This window comes from Odontesthes bonariensis, chromosome 16 (genome assembly GCF_027942865.1).
Source record: "Odontesthes bonariensis isolate fOdoBon6 chromosome 16, fOdoBon6.hap1, whole genome shotgun sequence".
Lineage (NCBI taxonomy): Eukaryota > Metazoa > Chordata > Actinopteri > Atheriniformes > Atherinopsidae > Odontesthes > Odontesthes bonariensis.
Window position 1 is genome coordinate 8,845,779 of NC_134521.1, and position 16,752 is coordinate 8,862,530.

The 16,752-nt window shown below is 44.2% G+C and overlaps 2 protein-coding genes across 4 annotated transcripts; one reads left to right on the forward strand and one right to left on the reverse strand.

Annotated features, from left to right (window-relative positions):
- Positions 1-519: 519 nt before the first annotated feature.
- Positions 520-6,830, reverse strand: fdxacb1 (ferredoxin-fold anticodon binding domain containing 1). Its single transcript, XM_075487663.1, has 5 exons — positions 6,337-6,830; positions 3,963-4,119; positions 2,386-2,589; positions 2,140-2,298; positions 520-2,064 (listed from the first exon to the last, which is right to left on the reverse strand). The coding sequence occupies exons 1-5, from the start codon at positions 6,506-6,508 to the stop codon at positions 846-848; spliced, it is 1,911 nt and encodes a 636-aa protein (XP_075343778.1). The 5' UTR covers positions 6,509-6,830; the 3' UTR covers positions 520-845.
- Positions 6,341-16,395, forward strand: LOC142402151 (mitochondrial import receptor subunit TOM40B). 3 transcript variants are annotated; one of them, XM_075487664.1, is made up of 10 exons: positions 6,341-6,529; positions 7,618-7,817; positions 7,992-8,059; positions 8,141-8,233; positions 8,322-8,423; positions 13,467-13,572; positions 13,685-13,807; positions 13,911-13,987; positions 14,063-14,165; positions 15,422-16,395. In XM_075487664.1, exons 1-10 carry the CDS (start codon positions 6,522-6,524, stop codon positions 15,559-15,561), a joined length of 1,020 nt encoding a protein of 339 aa, XP_075343779.1. In that variant the 5' UTR covers positions 6,341-6,521; the 3' UTR covers positions 15,562-16,395. The 3 variants fall into 3 exon arrangements, with proteins under 3 accessions (XP_075343779.1, XP_075343781.1, XP_075343780.1); XM_075487666.1 differs by lacking the exon at positions 6,341-6,529 and adding an exon at positions 7,095-7,181 and having other exon boundaries at positions 7,518-7,817; positions 15,422-16,394; XM_075487665.1 differs by lacking the exon at positions 6,341-6,529 and adding an exon at positions 7,101-7,181 and having other exon boundaries at positions 15,422-16,394.
- The last annotated feature ends 357 nt before the right edge of the window (positions 16,396-16,752 follow it).

Here is a 16,752-nt window from a genome sequence, read left to right on the forward strand (position 1 = left end):
TTGTTGTTTTCTTAATTAGTAGCGGATCCAATTAAAACTAATCAAATGTGACTGTATTAAAACATTTTGAGTCAATTATTCGCTTTTCTCTTTAAATATCTCAAACGTTTTTAACTTGAAAGAACAGATTATATCCATTTGGCATGTTCGTCAGATCATCCCTTACAAAAACTGACTTTGGAAGGAGTCGCCAGTCCTGAGGAGTCTAGGGTCTCAAGTCTTATCCAACACAAAGACCAAAAAAACCTGAAAACACACACACACATATATCTATCGATATATAAACGAGGTGCAAAAGAAAAGCCATCAAATTGCCTCAATAAGCAGATGTAAAATGACCAATAAGGGGCGCAAAAGGACCACAAACACAAAATAATGATAAATATGCTGAACTACCTTAAGCATTCACAGACTGACTCACAAAAACAAATCAACTTTCAGATCTGGTCATATCAAGAAGAAGATCTGGTCATATAAAGAAGAAGATCTGGTCAAGTGAGTGATTTTGTAATTGGTTAATTCTTGGTTTTTAATGGAGCATTTCATCCTCATTCCTCTGAATTTCAGCTCAGTGTACTTTGCACCAGGAGACTTTACACGGTGTTACTGATGCCGTATCTGTTTTATTGGTGAACACGTACTTTTTCTCTGTCTCATATCATATCTGGCCATGCACAACACGATTTTAATATTTCCTTTAACAGTTTTTCATACGATTGAAACACACACAGATCCACAGAGTTCTCGTCACATTTCAAAGACACGACATAACACACTGACCAACACGAGGAGAGCTCCAACGCTTCAGAGTTTCTTTAGAGTTTCTTCAGAGTCTCCATGTCACGCTACCTGATGATGACTTGCAACCGAGAGGAGAGCAGCGACTCCAAGCGTTTGTGAAACTTGAGGGCGTGTTTGTGTGACAGCGCGTGTGTGTGCGAGTGGTAAACCAGTCTGTAGCAGTAACTGGTCTGGCTCAGGTCCGGGTGTGAGAAAGTGTCGATGAGTTTAACGTGCTCCACGGTCCCGCGGCTGGCCTCTCGGACCGCGGCGTGGAACTTCTTCTCGTCCCACTCCGGCCCTGTCCAGAGGCTGATGTCAAAGCTGAAGGGCTCGGGGAACAGGGAAAAGGGCCGAAAAGGCGTCCCCGGTGGCGGGCGAGGCAAAAACTGTCTTAAGAAACGTTGGTCACGTGACCAAAGCAGCCGCCAGTCGGGGAGCGAGTACAGCAGAACAGCGAGGAGGTCCAAATTCAAAGATATGCTAATGCTGACATAGCTGCTGTTGTCACTTGTATTATCTGCAAACACTTTACCGACCGAGCCCATCGGCTGTGCCGTCAGATGCAGGCCTTCATCTTCCGTTACTATGGAAACCCCGTAGGGAGCGAGGAGTGTTTCCAGCTTACGTCCAAGCAATTTAATTGTCTCCCTTTCTGAAGGGAAAACACCTCTGAGGAGAAGCTCGTGAGAGGCAGGCGGAGCCCAGAGACTGACGGGCAGGTTCCTGAACACCACGCCGCTAACGCCAGATAACGAGCCGGTTACACCGTTAGAGTCCCCGCAGGCCTCATCGCTCGCTTTTCCTTCAACCTCAGCACTTCTGCTGCTCTCCTCGCTCTCATCCCGAGGCCCTGCACTGTCAGCTGTCGCCTCTTCGTTGGTCGGAGGCTCTTTCATCTGAGGGAGCAATGATGGACGCAGCACGTAAAGACCACTTTCCAATTCAGCGTCGACATCAAAGAAGCACGCCCGCCGTAAGCGCTCATCGCCCTTGCACCTGATCCCGTCCACTTTATCCGAGGCGACGCTGGCAGGTGGAGTTTCTGGCTTGTGTCCCAGAGCTCTGTCAGCTTCAGAGGTGAAGAGATCTCTCTGAAGCAGGCGGATCAAGTAGCACTTTGAGCTGTGAGTGCCACAGCAGAAAGTCAGCTGCCGCTTGGCTGCGATGAGAAAGGAAACGGACTCCGTCGCCAAGGAGACCGGCCACTTTTCCTCCAGCCCCTCGAGAAGAAAATTCTGCACCAACTTGACGGGGTGGACGGAGTCTGAGCTGAGAAATCTCCTGATAAGAGAGCAGAGACAGTAAGCGTTGGTGGCTCTTTCATCGCAAAGCGTGAGAGTCTCTGCGTTGCTTTACCTGAACACATAATCGCTGAGCTCAGCTGGCATGCTGTAAAGGACCTTCTCCCCCCGAACAACCTCCTCCACCTGAACGACGTGAGCAGGAGTGTAGGGGAGGCTGCGGGTAAACACGTGAAGCAAAGCTTTCTCCACGTGGAAGCCTTTATCCTGGCTCCTGCACAACAGAAACAGCAACAATGTCAGGACGCAGGAACGCACACGGGAACACGAAGCGCTGCCTCCACTCGCCTGGGCTCCTTACCTGTATCCGGTGCACTTGTAGTTCTGGAGATTCTCACTTTCAAAAGGACGGACGGCGCTGAGGATCAGGTGGGCTTCGGCCGCCATGGTGGCCACCTGCCAGCTGTTGTGCCACTCTCGTTTGGGCTGGTCGGCTGGCGTCCCGCCCTGTCCGTTGCACAGGGACACGTGAACCTCGCCGTCTTCAGCCAACACCTGAACACAGCTGGAAGCACGGAAAACAAGCACTCAGTTAATCGTACACCGCTCGTATTGAATGGAAATGTTTTATTCTTACTTAAAGGTATAGTTCGCCTGTTTTGACATGAAGCTGTATGACATCCCATATTAGCAACATCATTTATGAACATTTTCTTACCCCCTGCTGCGTCCTGTGAGCCGAGTTCCAGCTGAGTTTTGGTGTTGATGAAGGTAGTCCGGCTAGTTGGCTGGGGTTTAAAAAATAAAGCGCTTTGCTTCTCAAAACAATATGCGTTCAAAAGAGTAATACATTTGCATCACAAAATCTTTCTCCAGGAAAAAGTCAGACCTCACAATCGCTTGGCCCTATTTTCTCTCCCTTCGTATCACTGCCTGCTGTGTAGACCGTGCAGACCGAAGTGCAGACCGAGCAGCAAACACCGTAACAGGTGGGGCTGTCGGCAGCACGCAGTGATACGAAGGGAGAGAAAATAGGGCCAAGCGATTGTGAGGTCTGACTTTTTCCTGGAGAAAGATTTTGTGATGCAAATGTATTACTCTTTTGAACGCATATTGTTTTGAGAAGCAAGACGCTTTATTTTTTAAACCCCAGCCAACTAGCCGGACTACCTTCATCAACACCAAAACGAGGCTGGAACTCGGCTCACAGGACGCAGCAGGGGGTAAGAAGATGTTCATAAATGATGTTGCTAATATGGGATGTCATACAGCTTCATGTCAAAAGAGGCGAACTATCCCTTTAACACATGTAGTTTTGCAAAAGTAAAGAAAAAAAAAAAACAGTCATTCTGAATTTTCCTTTGAATCTGGGATCTTATCTCACTTCCCATACCAGGTCATTAGTTGTCACTCACGTCACCTGTTTTCATTGTCCCCAGCTGCATTCATTCACCAATCACTCCCAGTTTAGTATTTAGTTCCCAGGCTCCTCTTTCATTTTGTGAAATCCTTTTTCTGATTTTCGTCACGCCACATTTACATTCATGTCTTTGACCCACAGTTTAGTATTGTTATCCGGCTCAGCCGCGCTTTTTGTTTTGTCTTATGGTTAAAAATAAACCAAGTTTCCTTTTTACACCTCTGAGTCCGCACCCCGTTGTGACAGTAACTACACTAAACATGGTGAACGGATGTGATTAAATACGATGACTGATGGAGTGATAGATAGATAAAGAGTTTGGATGAATAAACAAAAAATGTGACATTTCATGTGATAAATACCAATTTGCGTTCTGAGGACGCTGACATCGGTGATCAAGGGGCGATGACCCTTTGGCCTCGCCTTTTCATTCTCACATCAGTTTACAAAGAGAAAGGTTGAATGATCTTATAAATTAAATAATGAGTTGATTACATGTTAGTACAGAGTCGCTGTACCTAAGAAAGAAGTTTTTGAGAAGCTCTCTGTTCTTTTTCACCCCACTCTTTCTTCCGCAGTGTGGAAAGTTGAACACCACACGGTCAAACACGCGGCCCTGCAGGGAGGCGCACTCCCCCAGCTTTGTGCAGTCCACCTCAAAAAGCACAGTTCCGCCTGAATAAGACACAATAACAGCCTGAATAAGACACAAGAACAGCCTGAATAAGACACAAGAACAGCCTGAATAAGACACAAGAACGGCCTGAATAAGACACAAGAACGGCCTGAATAAGACACAAGAACGGCCTGAATAAGACACAAGAACGGCCTGAATAAGACACAAGAACAGCCTGAATAAGACACAATAACAGCCTGAATAAGACACAATAACTGCCTGAATAACAGCCTGAATAAGACACAAGAACAGCCTGAATAAGACACAAGAACAGCCTGAAGAACAGCCTGAATAAGACACAAGAACAGCCTGAATAAGACACAAGAACAGCCTGAATAAGACACAAGAACAGCCTGAAGAACAGCCTGAATAAGACACAAGAACGGCCTGAATAAGACACAAGAACAGCCTGAATAAGACACAATAACTGCCTGAATAACAGCCTGAATAAGACACAAGAACAGCCTGAATAAGACACAAGAACGGCCTGAATAACAGCCTGAATAAGACACAAGAACGGCCTGAATAACAGCCTGAATAAGACACAAGAACAGCCTGAATAAGACACAAGAACGGCCTGAATAACAGCCTGAATAAGACACAAGAACAGCCTGAATAACAGCCTGAATAAGACACAAGAACAGCCTGAATAAGACACAATAACTGCCTGAATAACAGCCTGAATAAGACACAAGAACAGCCTGAATAAGACACAAGAACGGCCTGAATAACAGCCTGAATAAGACACAAGAACGGCCTGAATAACAGCCTGAATAAGACACAAGAACAGCCTGAATAAGACACAAGAACGGCCTGAATAACAGCCTGAATAAGACACAAGAACAGCCTGAATAACAGCCTGAATAAGACACAAGAACAGCCTGAATAAGACACAAGAACAGCCTGAATAACAGCCTGAATAAGACACAAGAACAGCCTGAATAAGACACAATAACAGCCTGAATAAGACACAAGAACAGCCTGAATAAGACACAATAACAGCCTGAATAACAGCCTGAATAAGACACAAGAACAGCCTGAATAAGACACAATAACAGCCTGAATAAGACACAATAACAGCCTGAATAACAGCCTGAATAAGACACAAGAACAGCCTGAATAACAGCCTGAATAAGACACAAGAACAGCCTGAATAAGACACAAGAACAGCCTGAATAACAGCCTGAATAAGACACAATAACAGCCTGAATAACAGCCTGAATAAGACACAAGAACAGCCTGAATAAGACACAAGAACAGCCTGAATAAGACACAAGAACAGCCTGAATAAGACACAAGAACAGCCTGAATAAGACACAAGAACAGCCTGAATAACAGCCTGAATAACAGCCTGAATAACAGCCTGAATAAGACACAAGAACAGCCTGAATAACAGCCTGAATAACAGCCTGAATAAGACACAAGAACAGCCTGAATAACAGCCTAAATAAGACACAATAACAGAGTAGAAACCCACACGGTGTTCCCCTTTAAAATAACATTAAGAGTAGTCGCCGGTCATGTCATCACTCATAGAGCCGGTGTTCAGTCGATTTCTCCTACTTGTCCAGAATTGCTACTTTGTGGTTTTGCGCATGCGCCGAGCCGATTTTCTAAGTTTCGTTTTCAAATTAAATTCAATTGATTTTTATTTATATAGCGCCAAATACAACAAATGTCATCTCAAGGCACTTAGATAATAAAGTCCAATTCAAGCCAATTGGAATTCAATTCATTGTAATCATAATTATTCATAAAATTATCCAATTCGTTCATATAGAGCCAATTCAAAAAACAATTTCCTAGCTAAGGAAACCAACAGATTGCACTGAAACTTTTTTCACGCCCATAATGTTTTGCTACCCTGCGTCTGATTATTTTCTCTTTTGGAAGACATGCAAAGTAATAAAACCCGTATCGTATTAACAAGCAGTTAGCTTAACATGCACAAATGGGGTGTCATTCACCATTTGGTTTTTGTTATTGGATTATCAAAATGTGCTACCCTCTTAAATAAATCAATTTCATTACACTTTTTATAATTACACACATGAGAGACAAAAACACTTACTGTATGACTCTATTTGATATACAGAGGTAGAAAACCATAAAGTAGCATTTTTTGATGGGGTAGCTTGAATCGATAGACACGCCTATCGGTTTATGCGGCGGCAGCATTTCTCGACGAAGTAGCACAAATCGACAGAACACCGTACCTGAGTCCTTGATCGCCTGGATGTTACCGGCGACCCCTTCGTGCCGCAGTGCCTCCTCCGGATGCTGCAGACAAGTGGCCGTAACGCTGCTCCCCGCCTGGGACTTACAGAGCGAGGCTGAGAAGGAGAAGTTCCCCTCTCCCACCAGTAATATACACCGTGATGGAGACATGTCCTGAAGGAAAATGGGAAGGTAGTCAAAATCTGAAAAGTGGCCCTAGAAACAGCTGCTCCAGCTGATGCTCTGGGTGCGCATCAGGTACCGTCCGTCTTCTTCGCGGTCTAAAAACGCTCAGAGAAGTGGCTCATTTGAGTCCAAACCTGCTGTTTTATGCCTAAAAGTGGTGAAATGAAATCAGTTTTTAACTAAAGTTTTATTAACAACGTGCTAAAAGGCGAGCGGATGACCTTTTTCCGACTCCTCTACACTGCGGTGTTTGCGAGCCGAATCACCTGTAGCAACTGGCTCTGGTGTCACACAGATAACAGTCCGGCGAGAAACAGGAGTCAAGAAACGTTTACTCCCACAGCCTTTAAACAGCAGAGAAACGCGTTTTGAGTTAAAGGTTTGTAGCTGAAACACACAGATGTTATTTTTGATAGTGTTACAAGTAAATATGAGGGTGTGATATTTTCAGACCGCGGAGTTGTGTTTTCAGGAGGACCCATTTGCAGGCGGCGCCTCGCATCTTGAATAAGGAGCGATTCGCAGCATCAGTTGATCTCAGCATCACTTCGCATCTTGTGTTGGCAGTTCATCACACACGAAAATACTCCCGACAGCGTTTCTTATGTGCAGTGCTCGGTTCCACTCCGGGTTTCACGGTGTCTCGATCGCATTGGGAGTAGGTGGTCAAATATTTTCACCCCCTGCACGTCAGTTATTGCTGATGCTAAGGTCATGCTAGCTAACGGAATCAGAGGACTAGAAAACATCACATAGCTTTCCATCATATGCATAAATACTTTTCTAGTTTTACATTCCATTTTCAAACTATTTAAAGATCAAGCGTGATGCATTTACAGCATGTAACTGAATTCTGGTTTGTTTTTAATGGCATATTTGTGTGTAATTCAGACTGTGTTGTAAAAGCTCAGCTGGCCATGAAAAAGGGGGGGTTTCCCCCTTTAAACCGCATATAAAGCCATGTTTATGTTCTGCTTCTCTTCTCTGTTTGTAGACACCTGGAGTCTGGCTTTATAAAAGTGTATTCGCCTACCTCCAGGTAGCAGGTAGGCGAATATCAGGGTCACAAACCTCTTTGTTTTTGTTTCTCGTAGGAAGCATTGCACCCACATGGGCAGTGTTCTGGCTTTGTCTTCCAGCCCGGGCCATCAGAATTGGCCTTTCTCCACAGAGCCCCCTCCGTCTCGCTGGGACGCGCATCCCCCTCACTGGGACAGTCCACCGCGGTGGGAGAGGAGAGATGGCCGCCTACCCAACCCAGGCAGCTTTCACTCCCTCCACAGAAGCTGCAAAGGTGCATTTGTTTCAAAAGCAAGAGCTCTGGCGTTTCTTTAGAAATGCTCCAGCTGTTTTCTGAGCCACACGTGTCACACGTTTCCTTCTATAAAGGGAGACCAATCAGAGATCATACATCTATGAATGTACCGTCTGTTTTTTTACATGTTTCTGTTCTTTCCTTCTTCTTCAGACGTGTTTCCTCAGCAGATTGAGGGTGTCAAGATGATTGTCAATAAAACTCTCAGCAGCTTCTTCAAGGTGACCGTTTCACATTATTTCGCATCCGTTCCCAAAGCGAAACTCTCTGATCTGTGATTTGATGAACGGCTCTGCTTCCAGGTCAGTCATGCTCTCCACCTCAGCGCTGTAAGTCCGTCCTACTATCGCTTCCATGTGGAGCATCTGCAGTCGGATGACTACAGCAAAGACAAGGTCAGGCATAAATGATGGGGTTGGTACCAGTGAAAACAGGTGGAAATGGCTTTTTGTGCTGACAGCTGACACTGTTCTCACATTTCAGGATGCCCCAGCACTGATTGGTGAGATGGACTCCTCAGGTAGTTTGAATGCTCACGCTCTGCTGCACCTCACCGAGCGCGTTCGAGCTCGAACGGTATTCCAGGTGAGGTCGTAGTTTTCTTCATGTCCGTCTGTCCCGTCCCGTGTTCAGTCGCTGCCTCTGAATTAGTCCGATGCTTTTCCCCAAAACTAATGCAGTTATTGACTGATTTTTAAAAAAAAAATTATATATGTTTATTACATTTTCAAAAGACAAAACAAACATACACACATTTGGCTCACATACACATCCAAATTCAAATTCAGATTTAAATTTATACAGGCGAGAGATTCAGGAGTCATCCCATATAAATAAGATAAGCATAAAAATAAACCAGGTGTAAACTGCCATGCATGATACATTCACATGATAGAAGAAATGTACACAGAAACAAAAACATACCAATTAAATGGTAGGGTGGCATTCTCAGCTATGATACAAACCCTCTTGCAAGAATAGTAGAGATATTCAAACCAATATATGACAAAAAGGGTTGCCATGCTTTACAAAAAACATCGGCTGTGTTCGAAACCGCCTACTACATACTACATACTACATACTCATTGATCAGACAGTATGCAGAGCGTTTACCCACAATGCATTTCGCTCCTGCCCGAGCCGAAATCAGCCGGCCTGAAGCTGATTTCCCTTAAGCTCTAAACTCTGTAAACTTTAGCAACATTTGAAACATTTTCAGGTGAGAAAGTAGTCGTTTAGATCCCCAACGTGTTGAAAACCTGACAAAATACCGGCTATTTACAATTTTGTTCCCACGAATTCGGCGCTACTAAAGCTAGCCGCAGTGAGCAACGCACTTCCGGTTATTTTCACAAAATAAAATACCTGTTGCCTTTTATCATAGGGAAAGCCATTACGATACAATTGGTGCTTTTGTTTTGAAAACAGGAAGTGAACTTACCCTCGTTGTAGCGAGCTTGTAACTGCTGTTTTGACAGGAAATGACGATCGGCGACGTCACGTTACGTTGCATCTTGGGTAGTTTGAGTATAAGTAGTAACCTCATGATGCATACCCAACATTTTGGCGAATCTAGTATGCATCCGGGAACTTAAAAAAAGTTAAAGTTAGTGGGAGTAGTAGGAGAAGTAGGCGGTTTCGAACACAGCCATCATCTTTAATAATGACGCTATTTACACGTCAGATAGTCCAAAGCAACGTATTCGAGTACCACCCTGTGCCATTGAGCCTTAGATGGGGCTTTATCCATTATCCAAGAAAACACTTTCTAGCACAGAAAGCAATTGTTTGGTGAAGTTTTCTCTTAAATTTGTCAGTAATGGACAAATCAGAGTAGATATGAGGGGTCATTATTTCTATTAGTGGACAGAATCTTATTCGTTTCTTGCTCAATGACCCACCAAAACTGCTGTACATTTCCACAGTGCCACAAACAATGTGTAAGACTGCCGGTTTCTATTTTACACTTGAGTTAGGGTTGAACTTATGACGTTGAGAGGGAGATATTCGGGCCCTATGCAGGAGCTTTAGTTGCATACACTCAACATTTTGGCATCCTTCCACACATTGTTCCAGCCTTCATCAGTTATCTTAACATTGAGTTCTTTTTCCCACAAGCTTTTCAGGAAATAAGTGTTGGTGGTATACCCCTTAAGGATATTATAGAATAAGCTAATGGACCCGCCAGATTTCTGTAAAAAGAGTTGTCTCTCTACATGTGAAATATTTTGACACTCAAGGATTGTGGTATCTTTAGTGACGAAGTTTCTTACTTGCAAATATCGAAAGAAATCCTGTTGTTGAATGTCATATTTCCTTTTCAATTGACTAAAAGGCATCATGGTAGAACCTTCCAGTAGTTTATGTTCTATTCTATGTTCTATGTTCTGTTCTAGAATGCGCTGCTGAGGGTGGCAGCATGTTGGAGTAGCTCTGTACCTCACATTGAGATTTTTCTTTTTCTCTAAATTTCATTCCTGTTATTTCTTGGAAGAAATTGCATTTTTTGGACAACTGTTCCTTCCTGCCTTGGATGCTGTGCAGCTGGATTAATTTTTCCCAATACTTCTGTATATTTTACTCTTTTGTCATGATGCATCACCATAGCAACAAGGTGGTTTACAACAGGGAGCAGCTGAATAACATTGGAAAAGCAGAAATAATTCGACAACTGAAGCCAGAAATCCCACTGGAATTGAAAAGGAGGCGTCGTGGATGCAGAGCAGGAGCAAAGAGGAGAGAAAGAAAGAAGAAGTTCAAACCATCTCTGCCATCCTGCATCATGGGAAATGTAAGATCGTTAGCTAACAAGTTGGATGAACTTTTAGCCTTGATAAGGACTCAGCAAGAATATCGGGAATGTAGCATTATGTGTTTTACTGAGACATGGCTACAGGATCATATACCCGACTCCAGCGTCTCTCTGCCGGGCTTCCTGACTGTACGAGCAGATCGAGATATAAAGACTAGCAGGAAAAGGAAAGGGGGTGGATTGGCAGTGCTTGTCAACAACAGATGGTTACTGTGAAGAGTCGTCTCTGCAGTCCTGACATTGAACTATTGGCAGTAAGTTTTCGTCCATATTATTTGCCAAGAGAGTTCACCAGTGTTGTTTTGGTGGCTGTTTATATTCCACCCTCAGCTGTTGCCGACACTGCATGTGATGTCATCAGTTCCGTTGTTGCTAAGATACAGAATCAACACCCCAATTCTTTTGTGGCAATATCTGGTGATTTTAATCATGCCTCACTCTCTGCTACACTGCCAACTTTTCAACAGTTTGTCAGCTGCTCTACCAGAGAAAACAAGACATTGGATTTGTTTTACACAAATGTCAAGGATTCATACATTTCCAAATCAAGACCTCCCCTGGGAAAATCAGATCACAACCTTGTTTTTCTCTGTTCAGCATATAAACCCCTTGTTCAGAGACTACCTGTCACAAAAAAGACTGTTAGAAAATGGTCAGAGGAAGCTGAAGAAGCCTTACAGGGTTGTTTTGATGCAACCGATTGGATTTCTCTTTGTAAGCCACATGGAGAGGACATTAATGCCATGACTGAGTGTGTGACTGACTATATTAACTTCTGTGTGGACAACACCATCTCCACCAGAACAGTGAGATGCTTCCCTAATAACAAACCCTGGATCACCAGTGAGCTAAAGGAACTATTGAACAAGAAAAAAAGAGCCTTTAGGGAGCGAGACAGGGAGTTACTGAGGAGTATACAGAAGCAGCTCAAAGTCAAGATCAGAGAGAGCAAGGAGGTGTACAGAAAGAAGCTTGAGAGTAAACTGCAGAGGAACAATATCAGAGATGTGTGGTCAGGAATGAAGAAGATCACAGGCCTCAAGCAGAGGGAGGATCGGATGGATGGAAGTCTGGACACAGCAAATGAGCTGAACACATTCTTCAACAGGTTCAGTTCAGGAACAAGCTCACCATCCTCTCCTCCTGTTCCCAGCCAAAGAGACATCCCACCCTCCTCTGACCCACAGCTTTCCTGTAACATCTCCACCTCCACCTCAGTCATGGATTCTTCTGCTTCCACTAGTTTGTCTTCAACCCAATCAGGAGATGCTGCTGTCCCCTTTGCCTCCCCCTCCCACTTTTCTGTTTCTAGAAGTCAGGTGAAGAGGCAGTTGGAAAGACTGAACCGGAACAAGGCTGCAGGTCCAGATGGTGTCAGCCCCCGAGTCCTGAAGGCCTGTGCAGAGCAGCTCTGTGGGATTCTGCAACACCTTTTCAACCTTAGCTTGACCCAAGAGAAGGTACCACTGTTGTGGAAGACATCCTGTCTGGTTCCGGTACCAAAGAAAACTCACCCCTCAGACATCAATGATTACAGACCTGTTGCACTGACATCCCACATCATGAAGGTCCTGGAGAGACTCCTGCTGACTCACCTGTGTAAGCAAACCAGCACATATCAGGACCCCCTGCAGTTTGCTTATCGCCATGGAGTTGGAGTTGAAGACGCTATCATACACCTGCTTCAACAAACCCACTGTCATCTGGACAAAGCAGGCAGCACTGTGAGGATCATGTTCTTTGATTTCTCCAGTGCATTTAACACAATCCAGCCTGATCTGCTTAGTCTGAAACTCCAGAAGACTCAGGTGGAGGCCTCAACAATCACCTGGATTAATGACTACCTGACAAACAGACCACAGTTTGTCAGACTGAAGAAATGTGTGTCTAACCAGGTGATCAGCAGCACAGGAGCACCACAGGGGACTGTACTCTCACCATTCCTTTTCACTCTGTACACTTCAGACTTCCAGTACAAGTCAGACTCCTGTCATCTACAGAAATATTCAGATGACTCTGCAGTTGTCGGGTGTATCAGAGATGGACAAGAAGCTGAGTACAGAGAGCTGGTGGACCGCTTTGTGGCATGGTGTGGGAACAATCATCTCATCTTGAATGTTAACAAAACAAAGGAGATGATTGTAGATTTCAGGAGAAACAGGGTCAGATCAAACCCTGTTTCCATCATGGGAGAAGAAGTGGAGGTGGTTGAGGAATATAAATACCTTGGTGTTCATGTGGACAACAGACTGGACTGGAGACACAACAGTGAAGCCATCTACAAGAAAGGACAGAGCAGACTGTACTTCTTGAGGAAGCTAAGGTCCTTCAAGGTTTGCAACAAGATGTTGCAGATCTTCTACAAGTCTGTTGTTGAGAGCGTCATTTCCTCTTGCGTCATCTGTTGGGGCAGCAGCATCAGAACCAGGGACCTAAAAAGACTCAACAACCTGATAAAGAAGGCTGGTTCTGTTCTTGGGACGACCGTGGAACCTCTGGAGACAATAATGCAAAGAAGGATTTTGCATAAAATCAAGAGAATTATGGACAACCCTGAACATCCTCTCCATGAGACTGTTATCGGAAAACAGAGTCTCTTCAGTCAAAGGCTTCTTCAGTTTGGATGCAAAACGGACCGCTACAGGAAATCTTTCCTGCCCACAGCCATCAGCATCTATAATAACTCTTTGATTTAATTGAGCTACATCAACATTTAATTTCCCTCTGGGATAAATAAAGTATTTTTGAATTTGAATTGAATTTTTGAATTGAATGTAGAGAGTTATTGGCTGTTCTGCCTTTTGATTGCGTGTTAGACCCAGCAGTCTCAGTTCGTGACGTGGCAGTTTGAAACTGAGTACAGAGGGAACGACTTCACGGCCGCCGTCACGGTGGCCAACCCTGACGTCCTCAGAGAGTCAGGTGAGAACTCAGTATTTCAACATGGTAACAATTCATTTCATGCTTTTTTTTAGGTTATTTCTCATGTAAAGCTGTCAGATTGAAGCACTGTCTGCTGTGCGTTTTCTTACAGTGATCCTCGTGGCTCACTTCCTGCAGAGCGTGTCCTCAGGACTGGTGCTGGGTGGGGAGCTGGTCTACCATCGCGGGCGAGCAGAGGAAGGAGGGATCCTTACTTTGGCGGGACAGTACTCCAGTGAGATTTAGTTTTTTTATTTTATAAATCTGCCCAAACAATCCAGTTTAATTCAGCAGCAGCTTTCACCTTTTTTTTTCCTTCTGTCTGTGACACCATGCAGGGCCGAACTGGGTAGCGACCTTGAATGCCGGTAAAGGCGGTGCCCACGCTAGTTACTATCACAGAGCAAACAAACAGGTACAGCCCTTAAACCTAGACTGTATAAACACGCTGTTTGCACCCAGATAAATTCTGTTTTTGTGTGTTGGCAAGATTCAAGTGGGAGTGGAGTTTGAAGCCAGCACCAGGACGCAGGAGACTACAACCTCGTTCGGGTATCAGATGGAGCTCCCAGAGGCCAACATGGTCTTTCGAGGTAGATTTCTTTCTGCAGTTCAGCGTTAACTATTCAGAAAGCATCCAGCATATATTACGTAACTAGGGCTGGGCGAGTTAACTCGTTATTATCGCGTTAACTCGTTAATTATTTAATGCCGATAAATATTTTATCGCGCATTAACGCAAGTTTTATTATTGTAAAAGTCTGTTGAATGCATCACATTCACACAGTTACAGCAAACACCACGAAGCATGGAGTAATAACATAAAGATAAACTAACAGGTAACATCACCGCTACAGGTGCTCCTCGGTCTCTGTGTGAAGCTCACGGAGCTAACCGGCGCTACTTCCTGTTTAACTTGTTTCAGCATAAAAGCACGTATTTAAAAATAAATAAAAAAAAACTCCTGCATTTACAGCCAAGTTGAATTGTCTTCTCACCGTAGTAGTTCCAGTCTAAAATATCACTTAAAGGCAAAACACACAACTGATAGCAGCAAGTCATTCAAGGAAACAGACAGTGGAGCGAGGCTTCTACATAAAAACTACAGAAAGATGCTGATGTTAAAAGTGTGTTTGCACAACAAATGTTATGGCACTTTCATTCATATGGCAGCACATTTAAAATAAAACTAAATGCTAAAAGCTATACACTACTTTTGGATTCATTTTTGGATTTTGCGTACAAATGAGATTAATCGTGATTAATCAGGGAAATCATGAGATTAATTAGATTAAACATTTTAATCGTTGCCCAGCCCTACTTATTTCTAATTGTAATCACGGAAAAGGGATTTGTTCCTCTCACTTCACCTGTTTGGGATCTCATCCCATCATGTTTGTTGGAGGAGAAATCCTCTGACTCGCATCATCCGATAACATGGTTTTTGAACTGTGTAAAAAAGTGGTTCCTTAGTGGGATCTGGAACTGGTTTTAGAGGTTCTATAGCACAGAAAGGACGTGAGCGTGTTGGTGTCCCGAACAGAAGCTGAAGGCCCGCGGTGCGTTCTGCACTGATTGTAGTGAAGAAACGGGAACTGCACATAACCAGCGTCCCCCAGAGGGAATGCCAAGCTTTTCCACTAATATCAAGTTATTAATATTTCTTTTATTACTATTAGGGCTGGGCGAGTTAATTCGTTATTATCGCGTTAACTTGTTAATTATTTAACGCCGATAAATATTTTATCGCACATTAACGCAGGTTTTATTATTGTAAAAGTGATTAATTAGATTAAACATTTTAATCGTTGCCCAGGCCTAGACGTAACATTGCTTTGTTTGTATCCAGGTATGATAAACAGTCGGTGCATCATAGGCGGCGTGTTGGAGAAGCGTCTGACTCCGCTGCCAGCCACCCTGATAATGGGCGCCTTTGTGAATCACAGAGGCGACAAGCTGCAGGTGGGTCTCGGCGTCAACGTGGGATAAACCTCCGCTAACCACAGCTGGGCTCAAAAATTCACCGTGGAGACATCATCCGGAGAACCACGTCAGACGTTTACCGACGAACTGACCTTCCAGGGAACGTCAGCCCCACCAAAAACACTTCCTGTTTGTTTAACTCGGTGCAACTCGCCTCCAAACCTACCTCTCAACACGGAGGGGCTGTTTTCTGATTGGATGAAGAGAGAACTGCGCTGGAGGAACGGATGAACTTTCAGAGGAACGCATCATGTGTCACACGGCCCCCTGAGGCCGGACTTCACCGTCTGGACAATAACAAACTATAAGGATAAAAGGCATTTAGATTAACTTAGTTTAATACGGCAGGTAGTCATGCATCGAATCACAAATAACCCACATTTTTACCCATTTAACCAGAACTTCAAAAGATCAAAAAGGTGATTACAAAGAGAACAACTTCCAGACTGGTTTCTGTTGAATGTTACGTCTAAACTCGCCGATGGTGAAATGCTTTTTATGTCAAACACGTGCCGGGAGTTTGAAAGTTCTAACAGAAATGCGGTTCACAGCTATGTTAAAGCCGGAAGAGAAGAGCAGATCGGTGTGGGAGAGTCGGAGTGATGCCTGAAGAAAGGCGGAGGAGTGTCGGTGTAAAGCGCTGCTCTGTGATGCTGGAGCTCCGCACTGAGAGGGCGGAACAGCTGGCCTGATGTGCCGGCATCATCATCCTCATCCTCATATAAAATGTGCATTATTTATACATCCTGTAATACAAGCATGGAGAGGAGTGCGAAAGAGAGATTGTCTTTTTGGACTTCATTTATTAAAGACGTTATTTCTGCCAGAGTTCTTGTTCTTGTGGCTCCATGTGACACAAACCAGAGAATTACCACACGACTCTGAACTGAACTGCGTAACGGGTCCTTGTTTAACCTTTATTCTTACATTCAGGAGCATGTTGTGCACTGACGGGCCTGATATTTCTTTTCTCTCTGGAGAATCTAAGCACGTTGCCATCCTCCTTCTCTTCCTCTGCACATTCATGCTCTGCAGTTTCTGTTCAAAGAGAACACGTTATGTTCAGATATGCCCCCGGATATTTATTCTGGGATTCAAATCTGTCAAAATAAGACAAAGAAAAAAAACAGCCCCATTGTGCAGTTTTCGGGGTGGATTATGCTAAGAGTGCAAGGAAGGATCTTTTACTGGCCGATG